This window comes from Centroberyx gerrardi, chromosome 17, assembly GCF_048128805.1.
Source record: "Centroberyx gerrardi isolate f3 chromosome 17, fCenGer3.hap1.cur.20231027, whole genome shotgun sequence".
Taxonomy (NCBI): domain Eukaryota; kingdom Metazoa; phylum Chordata; class Actinopteri; order Beryciformes; family Berycidae; genus Centroberyx; species Centroberyx gerrardi.
Genome location: NC_136013.1, coordinates 14335611 through 14362189, shown reverse-complemented (window position 1 = coordinate 14362189; position 26579 = coordinate 14335611). Strand labels below are relative to the sequence as shown.

General features: G+C 43.6%; 1 protein-coding gene across 2 annotated transcripts; it reads left to right on the top strand.

Moving 5' to 3' along the window:
- Window positions 1-193: 193 nt before the first annotated feature.
- Window positions 194-25772, top strand: zfyve28 (zinc finger, FYVE domain containing 28). 2 transcript variants are annotated; one of them, XM_071910969.2, is made up of 14 exons: window positions 194-486; window positions 15547-15687; window positions 18197-18334; window positions 18579-18781; window positions 18877-18966; window positions 19148-19237; window positions 19344-19445; window positions 19574-21121; window positions 21444-21539; window positions 22498-22661; window positions 22764-22880; window positions 23165-23266; window positions 23514-23617; window positions 23790-25772. In XM_071910969.2, exons 1-14 carry the CDS (start codon window positions 451-453, stop codon window positions 23919-23921), a joined length of 3063 nt encoding a protein of 1020 aa, XP_071767070.2. In that variant the 5' UTR covers window positions 194-450; the 3' UTR covers window positions 23922-25772. The 2 variants fall into 2 exon arrangements, with proteins under 2 accessions (XP_071767070.2, XP_071767068.2); XM_071910967.2 differs by having other exon boundaries at window positions 23162-23266.
- The last annotated feature ends 807 nt before the right edge of the window (window positions 25773-26579 follow it).

The following is a 26579-nucleotide window of genomic DNA, read 5'->3' as shown; positions in this document are numbered from 1 at the left end:
CCACCCAAAAGGTACTTTTGTCACAGTGTCCAATTCGTTATTATTTCCGACCAAAAGCGACCAGCTTAGCAGGAGCACTGAAGGCAGCATTTTCCTGGGAAAGTGGGAGGTGAATGTTGTCAACGTGACTGTCATCAAGTAGAGGGGCAGAGAACAGCAGAGCCGTCGGTGCTCTGCTTGTCTGTATCGTCGGGACTTGGAAAGTGGCCGGGCGGGGGAGACAGCCAACCTTGGGATTCAGGAAAGATGGAAATAAAACGCTGTTTTAAATAATTAATTCGGACGTTTGAAAACCGTGTTTCAACATTTGGGATACCGCGCTTTGTGTTTTGTACATTTTCCGTTTTATATCCCCCCGTTGCTAGCTAGCTTAGCAACCTATCGCTGTTACTATCAGACACACAGGTAGGAGAGGAGGGGTTGGTGACAAAGGAAGGTGGCGAGGTAACGATGAATCGCTTTCGAAAGTGGCTGTATAAGCCTAAGGTAAGTTATCTTGATTTCACCCGCTATGTCAGCTTCACAGTCAGATCTTTTCTGCATAACTGATGAACAAATCAGCTTTCGAGATAGCTAGCAAAACAGCGATCAATGTAGCTTGCTAGCCTGACGACTTCATACACTGCCACACATCTGCTAACGTTAGCCTTGGTTCCTGATGTTACACTGTATTAACCAACAGCTACCCCTTTGTTGTTGCTGCTGTTTTAATCAAGCTCTAGTCTTGGCTAACAACGCTGCAACCTGGCATCATATACTGGATTAGGCTACTCACTGCTGAGTCTTGGTCTGACATTGTCATTAATTTTAAATATTGTTGAAGTTATTGAATTAATAACTACCCGTCCTCACGGAAGGGCATGCATGTCATGATATACTGACAGTAATACGTAGGGGCAGGGGTCTAAAAACAATTTTGGTTTAGCTTAGAGTATTTTTTTTACTACTTTGTGAACACCCAGATTTATTTTTAACAGAATGAAATAAATGACCTTTAAAAATCATTTCTAATGGAAAAGTACATAAAATAGTCATCCATTTTTATAAGGATTTGATTTGCATTTGTTTATGATAGACATCATCATAATTGCATGGAACATTGTAAAAAGCTAAAATATACTGAATCAGCTGCATCCATATCTCAGGCCCAGATCACACCAGAGTTTGTATACCGTTATTTGCTTTATGGAAAGAAGGTGGATTTGTAAGCAACATCAGTTTTTAGAGCGAGCAAGTAATGGATGGGCTCTGACTCTTTAAATCAAGCGCAGAGTATGGAAACATGCCTGACACAGCAGAGAAAATGTTGAAGGCTTGGTCGCCTTTTTAAATGAACAGTTTTCCATATGCCAACAGCAGCACTTTTTAGGGTGAGTGAATGTGAAGATTCCTCCATGGAGAGAAGTCTTGGTAACCTAGTTGAAGGAGAAAACTTGTGGGCATAGACTACTTTCGTCAACAGCTTGCACTCACACATCACTCCATAATCCGAGGCAGGTTATTGTGAACAGTGGGGTATTGATGATGTCATTTATTGTGTTTATAGTGTTCAGTATATGTTCAGAGATTCACAGAGAGTCATAGCTTTTGTTAAATGCCCAAGTTAGATTGATAAAATCCTACCTGGCCTACTACTAGAGAGTAATTCTGTTGTAATTTTCAAGGTAGGTTTACAACTTACATCCACCCATCACCTTGTCCCCATTACTCATATGCTGTTGTGGAAAGTTGGGTATTTGCAATTAAGATTGTTAAACTATAAGCAAAAATCCCATTGAAAAAGGATGCTGGATTCCACAGACCATTTGCAATACTGTGCACTTACTCCACACTTAGAATATTCTGATGTGGCCTGTCCGAGAAGAGGGGTGTGTGGTTCTTTTGACTGCAAAATGGACTGTTGGATATTTGCATCTTGACTTTTGATAAAGAGGGCTATTACGTGTCACTAGTGGCTAAAACGGTTAAAAAGTTCTGCGCTCCAGTCCACAAACTTTAGCTTGGTGCAAGTGGAATACAGACTTTTGGGGCAATATCAATTCCTGTAATTCTTTTACTTAGTGAACTGTCAAGGCCAGTAATTGACAGCAGAATGAACTGATTAACCGTACAGACTATCTGCCAGTGAGGATTTTATTGTTGAGGTGGTTTAAGTATTGAAATCTTTAAAAAGTGCAGGCTGTGCGTCCAGTTTGGCTTTTAATGTGACACAGAGTTGGATTGAGCGTTTTTTTTTTTCCAAGACAGACATGTACTGGTACCTAACATAATCATATAACCAAGGACCAAATGATAATAACCACACCATACACACCATTATCTACTAGTTTTTTTTAATTTTTTTATCTTAAAACCTGATGCAGTGTTGTTATACTATATCAGTTATTTAAACATTTGTGCTTGGTGTGACATTGCAGTTTTTGTGGTACATCTAAACCTCCTTTATATTTTAATAGTACATTTTAATGGAATAAGCCCATTCCAGTATATTGGCATGAGAGCCGCACAATACAATGAAATCATTGAAATTACAGTACTGACTAGAGAATCACAAGAGGCTGATTTTTTTTTTCATGGAGGGAAACATGATTCAAGACAACCTCCTAAACAAGTTGCTTACTGTGGTGCTCTGCAGAATTCCTGGTCCACACAACAAGTTTAGAAAGTAGGCATACGCACATCATGTTCAATTGGTGCCAGATCGAGAACAGTTGCAAAAAAGGAAGAGAAATCTGCACAACCAAAAAAAACTCACACCTTTTAATTAGTGACTTATTTAAAAATGACAATGTTTCGATCCCACCAGCATCTTTAAGTCAAAATCAATAAAAAGTTGCACATCAGAGTCGTATTCAATCATAGCAAATCATTTTTTGTAGTGCCTAAAAAGAAATTTGGTCAAAAATTGTAAATTGAATTGTTAATTTGAGCTGATGCTTGCCAGTAATTGAAGACACTTGGGGGACAATGGCAGCAATCTGAGTTTTTGCAGCAGTAATGTCAGAAAGGGCTAAAATGAAATACCTCTGATTATAGATAATCCCCTTACTCTTTACCACACACACACACCTGCGTCATTTCTCTTTTCACTCTTTAACCATGTTTGCTGTCACAGCATTTTTGTGGTCCATTGTTAGGTTTAGGCCTAAGTGTTGGGGTTTACCAGGGTATTGTCACGTTCATGAATGACTACTGCCTCTGAAGCGCTGAGCTCTTACATCAGTACTTTTTCTGCCAAATCACTGCCTTGGTAAGAATTAACAGTATTACATATAAGCCTGTGGTTTTAAACAACCGATTCTGCCAAAAAGGACTAAAGAGAAAAGCGCTAAAAGCCTTAGTAATTATGCCAATCAGCATGAGAAGAGAACAGTAATGAAAGGAAGCTTCAGATCATTTTATGCTCCTGCAATAGAATAGCAGCTAAGTTAGCAAGTGCATTCTTTTTTGCTCAGAAGAAACAGTATTTCTGTGTTAATTAAAATCTGTGGCCAGCCCACGGAGTGTTCTGGCATTTATTGTTGAACACTGCGTAGTATTGTCATTTTGCATCAACACTAAGCCGTTTATTATTGAACTATGTTCTCCTGGAGATAGAAAAGCGTCGAATCAGCATGTTCCCTTGACTGAAGCAAAGCTATTGATATTTCCAGAGCTGCTCTTTACCTCCCCAGATAAGTCCCACTGAGGAGGATTTTCTTTTGCCCCTGCTACACAATCCCTTCCTGGTGCTCTGGAGAGCACTGTGCAACACTGAGGGACATAATGTACCTGTCTATTCTGTCTGACTGTGTTATCAAAGTGCCAACTCCTGGAAAAAGACTACGTCATTCAATATGACTGGGCTGTCCTGGACTGCTAGAAGGTTGTGACACGTAGGGCAAAGGTTGGAATAATTAACCGACCCAAATTTAGGATCTACTGAGTTGAGATTTCAAACATTCCTTCTAGCCCTTTAAACTGGTCTAGCTGGTTTTTGTGTGAATACTTAACCTATCCTTCCCAAAACAGCAACAAAGGAGAACTCCTACTCATTTTAGGTTGTTCTGTTTTTTTGACTGCTCATTAGCTGCCCTTTGACTGTACATTGTGCAGGGCAAAGTTTTTGGTATGAAAAGAAACAAGATAAAATTCAGCATGCGGGCTGGGAGAGGGTGAGAGAAGGGGAGAAGTGTTCATGAAAACCTGCTTGATTGCACATGGCTGCGGATACAGACACAGACGAGACCTGGCTCAGGTTTCCAAGCAGCCAAAATGGCCACTATCTCCTCGCCTCTCATTCATCAGAGGGAGACTTGCAGAGTGAGTGATGGAGAGAGATGTCAGGAGGCTAAACCTGTACATTTCCCCTGTAGCTTTTGCTCCTTTCTTGGTGTTATTCCATCAGGCATTCAGGAACTGACCTTCAGCTCCACACCACCTCATCTGTCAGTGTGACGGGCCCACAGCTAGCACCAGGCTGGGTGCGCTCGCCTCCATCTGCTGGATCCTACTAATTTGCCTTCCATTCCCCCCTCTCCCCACTGGACAAGCATATTAGAACGCACTTTGGAGTAGCCATCTTCACTCTGCCGGGCGCCCACACAATCTCCTTGTTTAGTGGGAGGGTAGCTGATACATTCTGGGCTCCTTCACATCTAAATGTCAAACGGATATCAATGCGTAACGATGTAGCTGGATAGAAAGTGTATGAACATACTGTATGTATGCTAATGTATGATAACCTTGATGGCGTCATCTAACGTCTGACAATTCACTTGATTCTTGTTAACGGGTCATTACTTGTTTTGTGTCAGCACCGTCAGACACAAGAAAAAGAAAAGAAAAGGCATGTTATTTTTAGTTATTTTGTGTAACAGATTTAGAGCCTCAGAATCATACTTTCTGCCCATCAGCTCCACATAATGTGCATTTAGATGTTGAATGTTGACTTTTGTTCATTTATTACAGCAAATCCCAAATATATTTCCCATTTTAAAACTCTTACCTTATGCACTTTATCGTCAGTATTGAAAGATATAAGATAATCATTTACAACATCAAAAAGCTTGTTTTGAAGTTTAGAGAGGTAAATGCTTTAATAGATCAACACTTTTGGCTGAACAAGAAAAAATAAGCAGAGGGAGTTTCAGTATTTTAACCACTCATTTGATTCCTGTTCAAAGGATTATGTAAACCATCAAATTTAATACTTGAAAATCACCAAAACTGGAATTAAACAGGCTTTGACTTGACAGCCCTTACTATGCAATTCGATAGTATTTAAAAGTAATAATAGGTTGTCAGATTTAAAAAGTAGTATCTGGGTGCATAAAATCCAAATTTACAAAGTAGCCTACAACATAATTACGTTTTACCTACATGCTTTTAGTGGTTACAAGTGTACATCAAATCTCGTAATAAGGGACCATCTAGCGTATCTGTTATGACAAGGGGTATTGGTATTTACTATGATCATAAATTATTGTCAAGTCATCATAAAAGATGCTTTGGAGATATTTGCACCATGAAACAGAAAACCTGATAGTTGACATTTGACAATGTTGACCAAATACACGTTTTTACAAATCAACCCATCCATGTGTTCTACACTGGTGCCAGTTTTCCCTTTGTTTCTAGCTCTCTGGGCCATGCTTTAAATGCAGAAATTTAGTTCAGAATTTGAAAACAAATCTTTGCTGTTCTGTCCATTTGTCATTCATCACTAGCCCGGTTTGTTTGTGAATATTGCTAACATGCAAGTGGAAGAACAGAGTAGCCAAAGCAATTAGGGGCTTGTCTTCCCAGAGCGGGTTCTGCACAGTTGGCATAGAGTTGAGGGAAGAGGGAACAGCAAACTGCTGAGCAGTGGCCAGCATGGCAGCATATTTAGCCTGGTTTCTGGAGCTCTTTATGGATGTCTCCATTCTGCTTACCCAACAGCCATGCGGTAATTGATTTGGTGTCAGCTGCCTGGATTTAGAGAGCTGACCCCTGGTGCAGATCTAGGCAGGCAAGGCGATTGAAGGCCTTTTTAAATTCATTGCAGGATTGGGAATCGGGGCCCACTGTCCTAGGTGTGGGGAGGCGATGATTGAAGGAAAGTAGCAGTGGAAGAAGAGGGGGATTTAAAGGTACCACAGAGAATCAGCTAGTCCTGATAATGACAGAGAAGTTGCATTGAGTTTCTACACCTCGTGTCTTAATAATAATACTTGGTAGCCTCCATATTTCATAATCACACGCTTTATATATTGCTCTGTTCATTGTCAGTGGTGATGAGCACAGAGCATGCACTCAAGGTGCCCTTTGTCTGGAGTAGGCCTATATGTATTCGGTCTTTGACTGCACTCGAAAAGGCTATATGAAACGCACAGCTCCACCCCTTCTGTTCTGCGCTCTGTCTCTCCAGCAGGGGAGAGAGGGAGGGGAATGAGGAGAGGAGGAGAACAGTAGGCCTGTATTTTTGGGATTAGTTTTTGGCCCTGGTTACAGTTGGCAGGAGATGAGATGAAAGGATGCCTGTCTTTAGCAGCTTTCATACACTAGTGTTTCTTCTCACTGGATTCATAGTGAAAGGACACAGCACATTTGGTTAGCTCTTTAAGGTGGTTTTGCCAAATTGTGATATATTGGCTTAATTTAGCAAGCAGATAAGATTATGCTGCGCTGTTATTACGATAGTAAAAATACATGATTGCATACCAAATACAATCTTCATACCAAGTACTATTATGCAAAAGAAAGCTATGTTATGAGTTATGGAAACATGCTGATTAAGTTAGTGATTTAGCTTCTTTGCATCAGGTTGAGATTTCAACAATTTTCTGCTCTGTAAAATTACCCACAGTTGCACAGGCATGTGGGCTTTGTGTTTAAATATCGTCTCCACAGACAGTGGGCACCATGGCAGAGAGCACCAAAGTCTGCTCTACTGGACAGATAGTGTCCAATTGAAATGAAGGAAGTGTGTGTGTGTGTGTGTGTGTGTGTGCACGTGCATTGGCGCAGTGTCTCAGTTCATGACTGTCATTATGTGTGATTTGGGACAGCCTGAGCAATGCCTGCCCTCAGTCATTGTCCATAACAATCACCTGTATGTGGACAGAATCAGGCTGACTGAGCTGTGAATCATGCACATTCACAACAGTAAAGAGGGGTTATGGTGCAAAACCACAGGGAGGGACCGTTACAGTACTCGGGTGTGTTTGTTTAATTTTCATTTGGTTTAATAAAATTCTTAAATGTAGACTATTTTTTCTGCCAGTATTATTGTTTAAGGACAGGGGTCATGCATCTCCACCCTCCTTGTCATCTTATCAGGGCTCATTTACTTCATGGCATAAATGTCAAGTTGTTGTTGTTTTTGCAAATCTAAAATTCCCTCCCATCTGTGGCCACCATTGAACCAGCAGGCAGTTCTGGATTGTATAACAGGATTATTTCTTGCATAATAACTTCCCAGCAGTCACAGGTCCTAAAGGGGAGAGGGGTGTCCCCACGTGCCACACTCCCATCAGGGGACCCTGGACATGCTCACAGCCACCTAAATCCTCTTTGCCCCCCTGTGTTGCCTCGGCCTGTCCTGCTGGACCATGTGCCAGGCACATGCACAGTTCATCACACAGTTCAAACGCCAGATTAAGGCAGTCCTCAAACAAGAGACAAACACACAGTCAGATTATGACGCCATCAATCCAGATGGACAGATCACTATGAATATAGTCAGTCAATGAATTGAGTAAAGTCTACCATCTACTTGTATGGATCCAACTCAACCACGAGCTAGTAGGAATATAATGTATCTGTAGAAATATTTCTGAGGAGTCTGTGATAAATTCCATTAACTGTTTCCATTATGCACTTGCTCCATAGAAAATCCCAGAGTTTCCCAGAATGTGACCAAAATGAATTTGAGAGGATTGGAGTATCATGCTTGAAAGGCCGCTGCCGATAACTGGGTAACCACAGGAAAAGCTCTTACAATACAGAGCTAAGGAAAGCAATTCCTAATGCAGGCTGAACATGAAAAGAATGACTCGGCACAACTGAAACTACTTCAGCGTAACACAGCGTGTATAGAAGGATTATGCTTTTTCTTCTGTTAAATTTGATATGATCGACCAAGGAGGGCTAATCTTCTAAGTAATGGTTGAGGAAGTTTCCATGTTTGTTACCAAAACGCTTGGCTCATTCTCGCCAGGGTGTTTTTGCTGAGTCCTGAATAATAAATAAGGCAATGAACTGTATACAGCTGCTCGTTTTGCCAGTAACTGACTGGCTGAAGCAGAGTGAACTGGTTTCCCCCCCCCACAATATTTGCCTCTGCTCTGAGTGAGGTATCCTTGGAAGGCAGCCAGAAGGCAGCAAATTGAGCCTGGAATAGAGTATGGAGGGCAGAGGCAAGGTTTCTCATATGTCCCTTAAGTGGGCTCAGTGCGCACGCACCAACGCTATGGAAGTTCATGAAGCATTAGCCAGTCATCTTCCCCCATCCGAACAGTCTGAATGGAAATGAAGCCCAGAATCAGTAGCCTAGCTCAAGGAGACTGCTGGCTGAGACGATAGAGATGAATAAGTCGATTACACAGAGGCAGGCAAGCTGACACACTTTGAATGACATCAACATGCCTCAATAAGAGTCAAAATGTCACTGCCTGTTATTCATGTATTGTAAGGAAAAAAAAAAAAAGATGAAGCTATTTCACTGAGTCATTGTCAAATGATTGTGATTGAGAGGGTTTAAGAGTAATTGTCACTCTGGGTGAAGTTATGAGAGCTTAATGGTTTGAAATGATAGGCTTCTGACCACAACAGATAAGGATTTTTGAGTCATCTCAAAGAGAGGGCATCAGGGACAACTGACAGCAGTAGTAGCTACAGGAGAGTGGCAGGCCACAGGAGACAGACGCTGAATCTGCTGAATCATTTTCTCACTTATGCAAGGTAGGGGTTGTCATTGGTCATGATGACGCAAATCGGAAGTTCAGGAGTCAACTCATCCCCAGATGTTAACAAACTTACTTTCCTAAAACATTTTTGCTGCTTTGATAAAACTTGGCTAAATGGTATTGTTTTCAGCTTCTTGCTTTGATCATTCAAGAGTAAGAATAAAGATTAAAGTTTGAGATTTTTTAAGAGACCAAATCTTCCAAACCAGTGACTGAACACTCATGTACTAGATGTCCAGTCCATTGTCTTCGTTACTTCCTACCCTGTGCCTACCATGTTATGTAAGGAGATGAAGAGAGGCACTTTGTTTTAGCAGTGACAGGTTGCCTTTTTTCTTTTCAGAGCCGAGTCCTTATTTGACTCTGATCTCTTTGAGAGATGTAGCCTAATATCATCACTGACTCATAGTCCACATAACAAGGCAAATATTACCATTAGAGGCCTTAGATTTCCATCTCAAACAAAGGACTAGTCTGCATTTTACGTCTTGTATGGCTTCATCTCAGACACAGCTGATGTAATTGTAGCCCAGTTCACCAGTGGTGTTTCACTCTGCTCAGTTTGATTAGACGTTTAAGTAACACATCTACCTCCTGACCTCCTCAGACTCATACTGAGACACAAGTTGTCATGCTGGTGTCAGGAATTGCATGGATCCTTCAGCAAGAGCAAGAGCTTGTTCTTATGGGTGAGGGTTATGAAGTTTCCATATTGGGGGGTGGGATTGATGTTTACCTTTTGAAATGTTCAGGCATCTGTTTGCTTGTCAGGACTGACTTCATCCTTTTATACCTTATTTCTTGATTTTGATACGAAGACACATCACGCCTGTAGACCAAGCAACAAGGCCAGACTGTTGCTTTCCATCTAAAGGTAGATCGGCATGTCCAGAACATCGCCTACTATTGACTTCTTCCCCATGATGCAACGCTGCAGGAATGTTCCCTCTTGTGTGTGGAATGCAGCAGGAGGAGGCTATAGGGTGGCGTCTGTCTCAATGGCTTCTTTTCTTCCTCAGTCAGACTTGGCCTATATGCTACAGAAATCTCCAAAGGAATGCCACCACTCTGTGGACTGTGTTGTGCCCCTGCTGGAAAAGGCCTTTCGCTGTGGCCCACTCTGGTTTCCTGTTTGCTCATGACATTTGTAGACTCACTCATAATTGAGCAGTCGTATAATGTCCGGTCAAATCTACCCCATTGACTGGATATGGCATGTCATCACCTTTTTAAGTCTTCTCTTTGCTCAGAGATTCAATTTAGATTTGAAGATGTTTGAATGGCTCATCTCTTCATTGTGGTTTGTTTGTTCCCATGCCTGTAATTCAGAGAATTGCTTTCATTGCTTTTGTCTTCATTTCCCATTACACATTCAGAGAAACCCATTTTGCAACTTCTCTCCATTACAGTAATGCTACAGACAATGATGAATAATCTTATGTCCAGTCAGTGATGACTAATTCTGCTCAAGGCTTGATGTAGACCTATAAGTAATAATGATATTAAAGTTTGTGGTAGATCCATCTAGGCCTAGGCTCTTAGCAGTCTTCTTTTTATTGCTTTTTTTTGTCTTGTTATCATTGCAGTGGGGTGTGGCTCTCTGTATTCCCATCCGTCACAGGTGATTTCTATATAGATAGAGCTGTACGTGACCTTGTGAAGAAACAGCACTTGAGATAAGTGTGAAACACTTACTATATTTGCCTACTGTAATAGATTATATACTTATCATTACTGCGTATGATTGCGTGGTTGCGTGCATTAGTGTGTATAAGGTGCCTTCTCTGTGCCCCTCTTCCAAATGTAGGCCTATTCAGTAAACATGGCACAGTAGAGTCTTATTTGTCCAAAATTCACACATCTGTGTGGGGTAGTAAACCCAAAAGGAATAACAAACACAATATGCAGGAATACTATTGATTTTGCTCATTTGGCTTTCTTCTACTCAGTGCAAATTGGCAAGAGAAAGGCAGCAGGGTTGAGTATTCAGTTGGGAGCTGGTCCTTCAGCTGGAGGACCTGGGTTCATGCCCCCATGTCGGCAAACATTCGCCCTACTGAAGTGTCCTTGAGCAAGACGCTGAATCCCTATTCGCTCCAGGGGCGCTGCTCTAGCTGACCCCAGCTCTGATTCTCCTCTGATGGGGAGGTGCAAGCAAAGAGAGAATTTCCCCACAGGGATCAATGCAGTATCACACATTAAGAGCAAATTGCAGAAAGGGCGAAGGAGACAACCAAGTCAGTTTTACTTTGTCATTTGAAAAACACAACACAAGCTAACTAGAAGCAAATAACTAGTAGCAAATAAGCTCAGTGGCTTGATAACCACCAGAACAACTCTGTATCACTCCCTATGTGTGTACTGGGCACAAATGTGTGTTATGACCATAGGTTATGACACAAAAATTACACTGCATCAAATCACAAGGAAGCCATCTTTATGGGCCTAGTCAATTGTTGGAATCTGTGTATTAACTGCAAATGTGTCCTGTAATCTTGGAGTTTATCAGCAAATTTTGAGTACTTATGTCACATATTTTAATTAGGATTTAGTCTAGTAGTTTGACATATTTAAATATTTCAGCCTTCCAAACAACCTGAGGTTCAAAGAAAGAAACCAAACCAAAAGAGGTTCAAAGTCATTTTTTCCCACACAGTAATAACTAATAATAAAATAGATGCGACATGTATCCCGGCTGTAGGTTATATCTGTTTTCTCCATGCTGTTTGTTTCATTATTGATGAGAGCGAGAGAGTGAGAGAACAGCACCGTGTATCATATTCAGAGAGAGAGAGCCCATGGGGAGAGCCTCACGCAACCGGGAGCAGAGTGAACTTCAGGGAAAAGGTCTGAGAGGTTGCCTTTAGTCTGCTCAGTAAATGGCACTATTCAGTTTGACTTCATGAAACACTTACAGGTGACGCATGGCAAAGTGAGGATGTTTACCAGTGTGGTTCTCCTCCTCAGTCTGCATAGTCACGCTGTCTGTTATGAGGCTGAGCTCCTGCACTGTCATTGGGTTCCTGTGGTCCGTGATGATGCACGTCAGCATGTGGTCGCCATTTTCAAAACCGTTAACCTTTCAATCAACTTAAGCCCTCTCCAGGATATATGTGTGTGTGTGTGTGAGCTAACTAAGGTTCGTTCCTGGACCCATTCCAGGATCAGTTCCAGTAGGTGTTGGAGTTTAAGAATGGCTCATATTTTGATATTCAAATCATGATGTATGCACAATTTTAATTCCAATTGTTATTTTATTTTGGGGGGGCCTGAGCAATAAGGCCAGGTGATGAATTTTTGTTGTGTTTACATTTTATTTTTAGCAGTGGGGGCAATTCTCCAGCTGCATGAATGTAAATGAGCGCCTCTCCCCACACTCCCACTCGTTTCCCTGTGCCTCAGTAGCACTCTCCCCTGTCCCGTGTGTTGTGGCTGTACATGTGCGCCACTCAGCAGTGGAGTGATCTGCTGCGCTGTGCTCTTCCCCACGGTTTGAGGAGCATGGTGTGAGATAATGACACAAATCCTTTACCAGGGCCAGGCTCTCTAATTACACCTGCTCTTCCGGGGAGCTTTCACACAATATTAACCATATGTTAACTCCCATTGTCAGGATCAGCGCCTCATTCATCGTTTGCTTCCCCGTCCTTGAGTTGAGCATTCGTGCATGTATGAATCTGTATACATACACTGTCATGTTTTGTGTTTGCTTATAAAGCACCAGAAGACCTTGGGAAAAAGGAGAGCAATCTGTTGTTGAGCTGGCCTATACAATGCCCTACTTGCCTGGTTTTATTTTCTCCCTTAAGACTGTCAGTATGTTGCTGTTTTATGCTACCTTCATGTTTGTGTTGTGTTGCCTTGACCTGGCCGCTCCCTCCACATCTCTCTCTCTTCCCCCGCTGTCTCTCTTTGTCTCTCTGTCTCTGTCTCTCTCTCTCTGTGTCTCTCTCTGTCTCTGTCTGTCTGTCTCTCTCTCTCTCTCTCTCTCTCTCTCTCTCTCTCTCTCTCTCTCGACTCAATGCTTTATTGGCATGGCATGAGGATCCCATACCTTGCCAAAGCAGAAGGTGACAAAATGAGTTACATTCACTATGCACTTGTTTTTTAGGCGCTCAGGGCAGGATATGCATGTTTGGAGTGAGGGGAACTACGCCAACTTTAAAAAGTCCACCTGTTAACAGTTAGAAAATTACTGAGCAAAGACCCTGGCCATGCTTGTGGCTTCTACCATACAGCTTGGTGTATGAGCGCACGCTGTATTTCCTTTATGCAGGGTCTTAGGGCACTGCGCCACGTAATTCTGTAATGAACGAACACACACCCACACAGAGCCCGGCTCTTATAGCACCTAATAACGACTAAATAAGAGCAGATTTGGTATTTACAGTGTTATCCTTCACTTGGTAACCTTTTGAGGACTTTCATATCGTAAGAAGATGGTGGGGCCAGGGTTGGGCCAGGTGGATTGAGGGCTGTTTTGAAGCTCTGATGTTTGTGGCCAGAGTTTCAGAACCAGCTACTAGAGGAGACTCATATCTGTGTTCAGCTCTTGGGATCGCGGGGCTTTGTAATGGTAGGAGTGAGGTTCATTGGATCAGAGATGTTTGATGGCTTGCTTTTGAATTTTGATAATGAGTGGATATTGGCTGAGTACTGCCCTGCATGATTTATTGGCTCTGTTCCTTTGGACGTTTAGTATATTTTTGTAACCCCAAACTTCACTATAATGCAGTTGAATGTATTACAGAGTGTAGAATTTTGAGCCAGGAGCAAATCAGAATACCAACTGGAATTTTTCTTTTGATTGTGTAAAAACCATGTCTTTTAATTCATTCACAGCCTTGCCAAAATGTCTAGTGGAGTTACTAATCAAACCTAAACCTGTATGAGTTTTGATGTGCTCATATACTGTACTTCCTAGGGTGAATTTGTGTTGCTGAGAATTGGATCGTATTTTGAAAGGTCAGGATTTTGGTCTTTTTTTACATTCACAGTCAGTGCCCATGTTTTTCTGAACTTGAAATGATGTTCAAACTGTTGAAAACCCTCTAGAAGAACATGATCATCAGCAAAGATCAGACCTCTCTTGCTGTCTCTCTCACCCATTCTCTCTCAATGTCTCTCTCTCTCTCTCTCTCTCTCTCTCTCTCCCTCTCTCTCTCTCTGTCTGGTTCAGTTACTTTATTGACATGTCTGTTTGTCATAAACAATATTGCCAAAGCAGTGTACAAAGTGACACCAGTTCAGTCTAGGTAGCATTGCCCTTGAGCACAGAATGAGTTATAGTTACCTTGGCCAAACAATTACGGCGTCAAGGAGCAGCATGGCAGCGAATGCATTATAAGGAAAGCATTGTAGAGCTTTTTATGCAGTAAAACAAATCTTCCACAATATTAGAATCCCAACCAAAATATTGTGCAAAATCTTCGATGACATAATACAGCTTAAGTATGGGTATGGGGTCCACTCAGTCATCCATATATGCGGAAATAATATTACGTACAGACAAAAACTCCAACAAATGCATGTGGGTCAAAATTAAGCCGTTTTCCATGGGTAATAAATATTCAAAAAAGCACAAAATTTCTTGATGCCACAAAGAGTCGCTTCATATTAAAGCGTTCAAAATCCAATTTAAGTCTGAACAGACGACCCTGAGTGAACTGTTGCTGAGACTGAGCAACACTAATCGATCAAACTTAATACACTCTCAGTACAACACTGCTTTTCTAACCCCAAGTCAAATAAACCAAATTATGAAACAAAGCAAAGAATCAATCATTCGGAACATTGGGATGCAGAAACCAAAACGTAAAGTAATTAGATGTTATCATGACCTAAAAAATATGGCTGAATGTCTGTTTACTGTCAGAGACAAAAAGCAGAGGCAGAGATCCTTACCAAGTGCAGGCTCAGTGACCATCAATTGGTGATAGAAAAAGGGAGATAATATGAAATCCTGCCAACCAAAACATATGTGGTCATAGCATGACAGGTGAGGTTAGGACAGAGTTTCATTTTCTCTTAAAATGTGAAAGCGCCGAAGCATCAGAGAGAGATGCTTCAAAAAGTCTGATTTACTGAAATACTTCTAGGCGTGGGAAATACAGCATGTCAGTGAGTGACCAAGGCACACATACACACCCACTCACACAAAAACAAACACACACACAGAAGGCGCAGAGCATTAAAACCCTTGGTAGTAAAAGTTTTACACTTAACCCAGGTCAACAGCCATTAAAGGGTTTAGTATCTTCTCGTGAGCAGACATTCACGCATGGCAATAAACACACACTCGTGCACAAAGACAAACAATGTTTACTACAATGTCTGATATGCTTTTACTGGCTTTTGAATGATTTGTATACATGTTCTCAATTTTGGAACTGTTCTCTGTAATTATGGCTATTGTTGATTATGTACTATTGTATAGTGCATATTTTCAAGCCCAATAATTAATCATCTCAATATGCTTTGAATGTTCTGTTGTTTGTGGGTTTTGCAAGTTTACATTTTGTACACTGCTTTGGCTATGTTGTTTCTAATAAACTGCCATGCCTATAAAGTAACAATAAAGTAACTGAATCCTGTATTTCTCTCTGTTTCTGTGCAGAGGACGGACCCCCAGCTCCTGGCCCAGTTCTACTACGCTGATGAGGAGCTGAACCAGGTGGCCACAGAGCTGGACAGCCTCGACGGCAGGAAGGACCCTCAGAGATGCACCCTGCTGGTCAACCAGTTCCGCTCCTGTCAGGTCAGTAGGGCGAAAACAAAAACAACACACATCATCCTTTTTTTTTTTTTTTTTTTTTTTTTACTTCTCGGCTACTCTTCTAAAATTCTATATATTCAAATTAGTGGATTAAAGCCATTATTATTAAAGAATGCACAGAAATAGTCCCTCATGGCCAAGTGAAGGGCCTAAAACTGGAATAGAGAGTTGTATTGTGGCCCAGCTAGGATCTGACACTGAGTCAGGAAGTCATATGTTTGTTGTCAAATTAATTTGCTGTCACATGCATCGTTACCTGGCTGGACCTCGGTTTGACCTGGAAGCAGAAAATAGCCACTAGCCATATCACCCCGCCCCGGACATAGGCATGGTGATATGGCTAGTGCCTCACCAAACATTGCCTGGCCAAGCTCTTATATCAAGCAGTTTCACTGATAAGACGAGATAAGGAGGCTTTGTTTGGGAGCAGCCACTGGGCACAGTCTTCTTGCTTTGATAACACCGTGCTGTGTGTTATGTAGGTTAGTAGTAAATGGTTACAAGAGCGGCTTATTTAGGAAGAGGCACTCCAGAACTACTGCTTTGATTGAGGTAATTGGGTTGAGATCAAACTTGTGTATTTTTTTTTTTTAGAAATATGTCTGTTTGTTTTAGTCCTCTGAACATTAATCAACTGGAACTGGATTGGATAATACCCAATTTACTCTGCGACAAAAGTTTTGCGCTTTAGCTGCTAAAAGAATCACTGACTGTAGTAAAGATCTTAAGTTTGAAACCTCAGATTTGAATGTGAATTCAAAAGTATTTTTTTGATGGTATAGTGAACTGCTTGTAGGTGTTTTTGTGGTCATGGCTGAGAGGAGCTGAAGGGAGGATGCTGTGCATGAGTGATGGCTGCCATGCTGCATCATGCTGAGCGAGCTGAGGGTGGTGGAGGGAGGTCATCAGCTGGCCCGGTGTGCCTCAGCCTCCCCCCACCGCCTGGGCACACAGGGGAGAGTCACTTAATAAGGTCATCACTTGATCCCCGACTGTTTTCCATCTCTTTCCCTCCATCCTCCTCTCTTCCAAGCTGTCACTCGCGTTTCTTCCCCATTTCTTTCTCTTTTCTCCAACCTCCTCTCTCTTTTGCTCACTCGCTCTTTTGCTTTATTTCACCTCCTTCCTCACTTGCTCTCTGCTGAGTTTTCTTATTCACTTCATTATCATCCCAAATTGACCGGGCCGTGAAGCGCTGGATATTAGGTTTGCGTTATGCAAACTCCAAGCCTTTAGCTGAGTAGAGCTTTTTCAGCAGTTGTGAATGAACAATCCTGGCTAGACTGTGTCCATATCTCAAACTCTGCCTTTCACTGAAGTCGCAGTGAAATGTTTAACAGCAAACTCCAGGCTGTTTCCCTAGTTATATGGTCAGAGAGGAGTCTTTTCAGTGGCTTATCTCGTGAAGGACTTGGAGCACAATTTAAGCAGCATGATACCCCACAACCCAGAGGCCCCAAGAATAGAAGGCAAGTGCTCTCATGCCAAAGTTTTGCACTTGAACCTGCCACTGCTGCTATCAGCTCTTATTCATGGGCCTCTGTGGGGGGTACTGGCAAGCTGCTCATATTATGTTGGCACGGCTGTTCTCACAGTGCGGCCTGCTGGAGCGGGCGAGCGAGTGTATGTGTGTGTTAGAGATGGAAAAAGATTAAGCTAGATGGCATACGCAAGAGACAGAGCGAGAGAAGGAGGGTGAAAGATAGACGGTGAAACAAGTAAGCGATAGGATGAAAGAAGAATGGAAGGCAGTCTTTTGTCAGATGCTGATGGAGCAGGTACCATGCCAAAGTCACTCCTCCGGGATGATTTGAAACTGACAGTAGTGAAGGTTATCGCCGGTGTCCCAGCCAGAAGGAGCACGGAGACAGTAGGTGGGGTACTCAGACCGGGCCAAGACACACGCACAGCACACAGCCATAAAGGAGTCAGTGGTTAAGCTCTCTCTCTCAAAGCTTTTTAATCTTTCTCCTCGGGGCGAGCAGAGAAAGACGCAGTGCTGTGCCTGACAAGATTACAGCGCGCAGTGCAGCCGCAGCTGAGTGAAAGGCTCATTGTAAGTCATTGTTATGGCTGTTGTACATGCCAGCGGCACATAAGCTCTTGATTAGCTCTTGCTGTGCGTGACACTGCGTTTGCACCGCTGGAATTATGGGCTTTAGTTTAGTGTTTTTATTGAGGGAGAATGGAGCTGCGAGGGCCATAATGGTACCATGTACTTGTCTAATTGTTTTCAGTCATTTCCTAATCAATGGTCTTCAAGACGCTACAATACAATGGCCTTCTTGGAAAAGGTGACAGGTTTTTCAGCATGGATTATTAAGCAACATTAGTGGATCAAAGTAAACACTGAGAAAATTGCTTTTCAGGAACAGGCTTGTTCATCCATCAGCCTGTTTTCAGTCGCTCACTCACTAGAATGCACCTCAGCTTTATCCTTCCAACTAGTTTGTTCAATTTTGTTTTCTGTCACTCTCCTCCATATCTGCAGGACAATGTGTTGAATATTATCAATCAGATCATGGATGAATGTATCCCCAACGACCGGGCCAATAGAGACTTCTGTGTCAAGTTCCCTGAGGAGATTCGTCATGACAACTTGGCAGGGCAGCTGTGGTTTGGGGCTGAGGTAGTGTATTCCCTCCAGCATCAATCTGTAGAAAACAACCTTGCACAAGTCCTACACACGTGCAGTTGCACACTTGTATGCACACACACACACACGCAGGCACAGCAAAGATATTATAATTCATTTTTACAATCACACCCTCTTGACCGTCAAGTGTCCCATTTTAAACATAATTTTGCCAATTATAATGACCTAATCTCCTATACACGGCAAGATAATTTGTGATGTGCATGCTCCTGTGCAGTGTTTGGCCGCTGGCTCCATCATCATGAACAGGGAGATAGAGAGCATGGCCATGAGGCCTCTGGCCAAGGACCTGACACGCAGCCTGGAGGAGGTTCGCAACATCACCAGAGACCAGGCCCTGAGAGACCTCAACTTGTACACAGACCGCATGAAGGACGCACTGCGCCACTTCGACAGCCTTTTTGCTGAGTTTGAGCTCAGGTAAGTTAGGACTAGACATGTTGGCAGTTTTAGCATCATTAAATTTGATTTTAGCTTAATTTGACTAACCCTTCCTTCCTGTCTTCCATTGCCAGTTATGTGTCAGCCATGGTGCCTGTGAAGTCTCCCAAAGAATACTATGTACAGCAGGAGGTGATTGTGCTCTTCTGTGAGACTGTGGAGAGGTGAGTTAACAGAGGAACAAACAATCTTGAAAAACAACAGAAGGCATAAGCCCACGGAGTGCTGCTGATTTGATTAGATTGAAGGAGGGAATTTTCCGGGACCTAAATCTGAGTAATGCTTCGAGGAAATGCTGCGAAATTTTTTTTTTATAGCGTGTTTTCTGCTATGCTTTTGTCTCAGGGCCCTGAAGATGGGCTATCTCACACAAGACATGATCGATGACTATGAGCCCGCACTGATGTTTACAATTCCCAGACTAGCCATTGTGTGGTAAGTGTTGCCTCTCCCCTCCATTCTTCTCCCCACCTCTCTTCCCCTCTTCCCCGCCCTCTTACACTAACAGAATTTCAAACATGTTTTTTTTTTTTTTTTTTAGCGGTTTGGTTGTGTACTCAGAAGGTCCTCTCAACCTCGATCGAAAATCAGAGGACATGTCTGAGCTCTTCCGGCCTTTCCGCACTTTACTGAAGAAAATCAGGTATAGTCCATGAGTATCAAATGTGGGTCAAAACAACATTGCAAAACCTGCATCTATCCTCATATTGTGGCAATATGCAAAATACCATATGTGTCGCTATGTTACAACAGTGCTATGATGCTTTTCAGAGACCTGCTGCAGACCCTGACTGAGGAGGAGCTGTTGACGCTGGAGAGGAACCTCTGCATCTCTCAGGACGGGGAGTTGTCCACGGGCCAGGGGCAAGCCACCAGCACTGTACCAGCACCAGTCCCAGAGCAACACTCATCCTGCAGCCCCACTAATGACGCTCCCAAGGGGGAGAGTAAGGGGGAGAGTGAGGGGGAGCCGGAGCATCTGGCTCTGTTTGTCTCTCCCAGCCAGGATGAGGAGTTGGGGGAAGTGGAAAAGGGCTGGGAGGAGGTGGAAACTGAGAGAGGGGAGGAGGAGCAGGAGCAGGGCCTGCTGTGTGAGGAGGCAGAGGAGGCTGAGCTGGCCTGCTCCATGCAGTACGACGAGGAGGAACTGGAGCAGCTCAACATGATGGTCTACCGCGTGGGAGACGAGATGTCCACTCTGCTGTCACCCCCCAGCCAGGGTCAGTCCCCGGCCCACGTCCCCCGCAGAGGAGAGGCAGGAGGCTCCAGTGGGACTTCCAGCACTGAGGCTTCTCCCCGCAGGATCCTGGTATGCCGGGGAAGGACAGGCCTCTACGTAGAAGAGGAGGACAAGGTCTTCTTCATGGACGACCTGGACGCAGCAGCAGACGGCATCACCAGCATCTCAAGAGAGGCCTGTAGTCGTATGGTCTCGCCCTCCAAAGCATCAGAGCCTCCTGTGCAGCGCAGGCCGGGACCCCTGTCAGACTCCGCCAGGAACGGCTGGCACTCTGAGGCCCAATCAGAGGAGCCTTGCCCACAGCCGCGCGGCCGGAACCCGCACTGTCCCAGTGCAAAGCGCTCCCCTTGCACCTCTGCCCCCGGCTCTGAGCCCCTGCCTTACACCAACGGCTGGGAGGTGGGGTTGGAGGGGACCGCCTCCGAGACTGCCGAGGTCATCGCCCACCGCATGGGTGGGATGAAGCTGTCTGCCACCGTCATCTTCAACCCTCGCTCCCCCAGCCTGACGGAGCTGGCCGTGGACAAGCTGCTGCTGCCCCGGCCCACTTCCTCTGACGTCGAGCCCTGCGGCCCCCTGGTGGCCACTCACTGCCTGCTCAACTCCTGCGTCTGCTGCGGCAGCTGTGAGGACGGCCACGAGGACGCCATCACCATGGAGAGCACCGGGCTCGGGCTGGGCCTCTCCCTGGGATTGGACAAACACTGCAAGACCCCCAATGCCGTCATCCAGTCCTCTGCTTGCCGCCTGCCCCCCCCAGGTCACGAGCTTCACAGTAAGGGCGAGCCCTCCCAGCTGACGCCTCCCTCCTCTCGCTGCTCCGCTGAAGCCCTGGTAGAGGAAGGAAGCCCCCAGCTCTGTGAGAAGTGCCTGGTGGTGGCCCCGGGGCCCAGGCACCAGCCGCAGGACTGTAGCTCCGGCGGAGGGGGCGGATCGTCCCCCTGCCACCACCAGCTGAGGACTGGGAAGAGGCAGCAGGCCAGCGGAGGCGGGGAGAGGGACAGGGAGATGGATAAGGACAAGCCAGGAAATAAAGACTCGGAGAGGGACACCAAAGAGGACAGCAGAAAGAGCTGCAGGTGGGCTGTCATCTCTAAGAGTCATTTTACTGGCTGTTTGATTTATGTTTGGATGATCTGCCATCAGGTTTTCTTCGGGGGACATTTGGCCTTGATGCTCTTATATCACAGTCTTGCATCAACATAAACATCTGTTTTATTTCAAAGTTTTATTTCACCATATTTCATCATTCACTTTAAATTATTCTGTTGCTTTCATCAAGTGTTTTTTCATTTTGTTGCCTTAATGATAACAATATCTGTGCTTTTTATTTTGCCATTGCATATTTGTTTTCATTTTGTTCTGTAATTCTTTTGTTTCTTCTTTTTTGGTTGTTTCTAGTTTTCAGAACTCTCCCCTCAGCTCTGTGTCAGGTAGCGACTGTGAGAGTGTGTCAGTCACCACATGTAGTCTGTCAAGCAGTGCGTATACTCCCAGGTAACCAATCACTCATGGAAATGTGTATCAGTGGTGTGTGTGTGTGTGTGTGTGTGTGTGTGTGTGTGTGTGTATAATCTTTTCCTGCCCAGACTCTGATAATGACAATCATTTGATTAAGTTCTTAACATGCATAGATAAAAAGATGACTCTGTTAATATACCAGTTTTTATGCAATCTCATCTTCACATTCAGCGGTTATTGATTGATGTGTCAATCACCCTTTCCCTTATGGGCTACAGGTGACATCAGTCATTTCCGTCCGGTCATAGAGATTTAATTAGACAGATATGGGAGTATCAGTGTGCATGTACATGTAGTCCGTGATAACAGCCGATTCCTGCCAATTTGTGAGGCGCATAAAAATGTTCACTGTCCTGTCTGACAGCATAGAGTCATCCATGCTCGTTCCACAGGTCGGCATCAGAACAACAGTGACGAAGAAAGTCAGTTAGCAAGTGAACTACAATAGCTAGTGCAGCTTTATATCTAGTTGAGGCCTGTTTTTCATGTGCTATTGTGTTGGATAGATTCCCACTGCAGTTACAACAAGCATTTTCACTGAATGCTTTTTAATGCTAGCAAAGCAGCTAACTGGGTTGCTGATCCCTCTGCACATTATGCTGAAAAAGGTCTAGGGTGAGTTTCCCCGCTACAAAACTGAACATCATTTGATTGTGACTGAGAGTGATGGAGATAATCCCACTGCCTGAGCGGAACCATAGTCAGAGATTTGACATATTCAGACATTTTGATCACAGGGTGGGGAAATGGCTCGGGAGTGGGTTGCAGAGTCGTTTCCTTTTCAATCTCCACTTTATATTCCGCAGTCATCACTCTTCACTTAAAGATTGAAATCTTCCATGGTTGGAATATAAATGTAACGCATAAATAATATATATGCTGTTGAGAATGATGAACACGACAATCTTCCTCTGTCTCTCCCCTCTCGCTGCAGCCCAGTCAGCAGTCTGACCACCAGCTCGGGGACGTCAGAAGACCTGGACCATCAGGAGATCCAGCTGGCCCTGCAAGCTGCCAAGATGGCCGCCAGGAACAAGATCCGATCGCGCTTCCACAGCAGTAGTGACCTCATCCACCGTCTCTTCGTTTGTATATCGGGTAAGAGCCCCTACTCTTTCTCTTGGTCACTCTCCCTCCATCCTCTCTGCCTCTTCTGTCTCTCTCATGCTGATGTCCGTTACGCGTTCCTGTGAAATGCAGGTGTTGCTGACCAGCTGCAGACCAACTATGCTAGTGACCTCCGCAGCATCCTCAAGACGCTCTTTGAAGTCATGGCAACCAAGTGTGAGCAGGGGGACAACGATAAGCAAAAGAAAGGTGGGGAACATGTCTTACATACGTTGCTATATCGCCTTTCCCTTATTGCTCTAATATGCTCATATTTTGAACTAAAACAAATCCCTTCTATGTCTTTCCTTGATGATTATCTAGGAATTGAAGCTTATTCTAGTGTTGCATTCACTCTGGACAGGAATCTCAGCTAAATGCTTAAAAAGTAAATGTTTTTAATTCTGTGACTCTGGGTATATGGCAGGGATGTTGATACAAATTCTGCCATGTAACACTGCATTGTTTCTTTCTTCTTCTGTGGTATCCAGCAGGTCCTGGTCTGCGTAGTGCAGTGCTGGAGGACTGTGCTCTCTGTCAGGAGACCATTTCCTCCTCAGAATTGGCAGCCAAGGCCCGGGAGGGCCAGTTCGAAGGTCAGCAAGTCCACTGCTTAAACACACACTCACACACACACACACACACGCACGCACACACACACACACACACACACACACACACACACACACACACACACACACACACACTAGTAATACGCAAACACACCCACACAGGGTTCAGTAGAAATGTCAGCAGTTTTCTCCTCCCCCTTCCCTCAGCAGCAGACATACTGATGGTGACAGGTTTGCTTAGTATTAACGGTCTCTTGTTGGCTCCATGCAGACCCTCCTGACTGGGTCCCTGACGAAGCCTGTAACTCTTGCATCGCCTGCAAGGCTCCCTTCACCGTCATCCGCAGGAAGCATCACTGTAGGAGCTGTGGAAAGGTACGATCGCTCTCTTCCTGTCTTTGGGAACCCAGGTGTCAGAATTCCCTCATGACTCAGTTGAATGTGTATCAGTTGACGTCTGTAAGATTATAGATCATCATCATATAGTGATTCATACATTATAAACAGTGTCAAATTTTCATGTGCGTGTGTTTCTGTGTCATTTCAGATCTTCTGCTCTCGCTGTTCCTCCCACTCTGCTCCTCTGCCCCGCTACGGTCAAGTGAAGCCAGTCAGGGTGTGCACACACTGCTACATGTTCCATGTCACGCCCTTCTACAGCGACAAGACCGGCATCTGACCCCAGATAAACACCGAAAGCACACAATCCGCCTCAACGTGAGCATATGCAAAGGATAAATCCAAGGCTGTGTACAAAGCGAACGTGAAACTGCTCTGGTAAACCGTTATGGTTGTCCTCATTGTACCTGCTAAGCAAGGCTTGGGAATAAGGCCATCATGGATGAGAGAGCAGAGAGACGGGACACGCAGCCATGCAGACTATGATTAGGACCCTTTTTTGCTTTGGAGATGCTGCTGCCTAACTGGGAACCAAAGGGTCCAATTTTTGTGTCCCACCCCTCACAAATGATTCACAAATGCCTGTATGACTACAGAGGCGGAAAAGGGAGAGGGAACAAACAGGCAATAACAGATTTTGAACCGGCATATTGCAACAGTCTTCTGTAGCAGTTTGCAGCACAAAATAAGAAGAGCAGGCCACCTAGTTTGTTTTGTTGCTTTTGGTGTATATGAAAGGCCTTGTGACATATTTTCCTATGCTTTAGCGGGCTTCCCACATTTGTGCCAGAGCTCCCACGGGACTCGGATTACTCAAAAGAATGTAAGTCATGATAACCATGTAAATAAGGATAATTCTGGCGATAATAACTACACTACACTGTCATCAGTTAATGGATGCTATATATATGGGAAGTGGAAAGCAGTCTTCACCAGGCTACCAGTCTCAGCGAAGCAAAAACAAAAAAAAACATACAGCTTTTATATTGAGATTCTTTCATGCTTTTAATGGCAATGAATGTGTAATTCTGTATCACTTTGTGAAATGGGGTCTTGATTCTACCAAGATTGACAGATAGCCTTTTAACAATGATTATGGGCTGTGCCCATTGCTTTTACAGTTGCACCATGGCATGTTTTAAAAGTTTTCTGTAGGGACTCCACTGCACACTGAGATGGATAAAAGGGATTCCATGAGTCACCACTGTCAGGTCTCGAAGGCCCTCTAGTGGAGAGTAGAGCTCTCTTCGCTCAGTCCGCTCATTAGCACCATGATGTGTACAGTATGTTTTGAACCAGAGGCCTTCTCAGGTGCTGGCCTACAGACTACAGGCCAATTATTGCCCATTGGTTTTCTCTTCCTCCCAGTACTTATCGTGCAATATTGTGACTACTAATTACAGTGGTCCTGCACATTTTAGTAGAGATGAACCTGTGCTATTTAAATTGTAGTTATAGGCTAACTATTTCTGAAGAGCAAACCTGTGCTGGTTTGTGTTTACACTGACCTTTTTTCCATCCCTGTTTGGTTCTGGTGGTACTGTCAGACTGGAACAGACCATTTGTTCCCATACTGAATTAATTTGCACTTGACTTCCTTTGTGCCGTTGACTCTGCTTCCATTGCAATGAACACGTTCAAAGCATCTTCCATGCTCATACTCTATTCTGTTTGTAACATCTAACTGAGCTGAAATGGCCAATCTACAAATATGGACCTCCAAGCATCAAGGACATAATATTACAGTGTGTCCATTCTGCTCTGACTTAAAGCAATTTCTCAGGCATTACATTGTCTAAATCACTACTGTTGGAACACTTTTATTTTCAGCAAAGAACATATACTGTATACTCACTTTGAAAAGGTATGTTTTTTCTTTTATAAAGAACAAAAAGAAATAATGTATGAAGCTATAACTACTTTTCTGTAAAAAAAAAAATTAAAAAAAATGGAATCATGCAGTAATTAAAGGGCGGGATATCCTATTATTTCAGAGCTTGGTCTTATTTTGTAAAAAGCCAGTACATTTCCATGATAAGAGCTGTGTAAAATATTTAAAAAACAGAAATAATGTTATATAGTTTTAAATGCTATGTATATTAAAATAAATTACTTTTTCCTGTTTCAAAAATGTTGACTGATGTGTTTTTTTGAGGATCCCATTATGAAATATAGACATTTGAGTAAGTTTTCCTGTTATTATCAATGGAACAGCTCCAGACAGTAGGTAGAAATGACAAGACAAGACAAGACATCTTGGTCCTCTGGTTTCAAATACTGCTTGGACTGCCATAGGGATACTAATACTTTTTAAATTCTCCTTTAAGAGACACATAAAAGAGCACTGAGCTGGTTGAAATGTGGTAATGGCTCACTATGTTATGATTTGAATATCGGCTGTATGTTCAGCAGGGATGCTGATCCACAGCCTGGGGGTATTTTATTGACTATGTTTCTCTGCCATTGAAGAGGCAGGATGGGCGACCTCGCCTAGAGCAACAGCTTATGTGTTCAGTAGAGCGTTTTAGTGGCAAATGATCTAAATACAGCTCCAGATTTTCCACTCTGCTAAGAACAAAATACTACTGATAACTACTCTACACTCTACTACAGCAGAGGTTCCCAAACCTTTTCATGTCAAGGACCCCCGAATAGATGCATTAGACAACCAACCCCTCATTTAATAAGATTTTGTCACCATTTACCCCATCTAAGAAGATATTTGTTGTTATATAGCTGTCTATACTGGAAGTGGGGCAATAACAACAATGGGAATTCTTATACATCCTCACTGCTATCTAGTGAGTGCAATAGTGAAATTAAACTATTCCTCATTTTGCTGGGGAACCACTGGACCCCACTTTGGGAGCCCATCTCTTCTTTTGTTGATGAGATAAATCCACATAGTGGCCACTGGGTGGCAGCAATTGTTCATAAC

Bases quoted from the DNA above. Each gene is read 5' to 3' on its own strand.
- zfyve28 (XM_071910967.2), top strand. From the start codon at position 451: ATGAATCGCTTTCGAAAGTGGCTGTATAAGCCTAAG. The intron at 18,335-18,578 runs GTAGTGTATTCC...GCTCCTGTGCAG, and splicing joins AGCTGTGGTTTGGGGCTGAG to TGTTTGGCCGCTGGCTCCAT. The intron at 21,540-22,497 runs GTAACCAATCAC...CTCTCGCTGCAG, and splicing joins AGCAGTGCGTATACTCCCAG to CCCAGTCAGCAGTCTGACCA.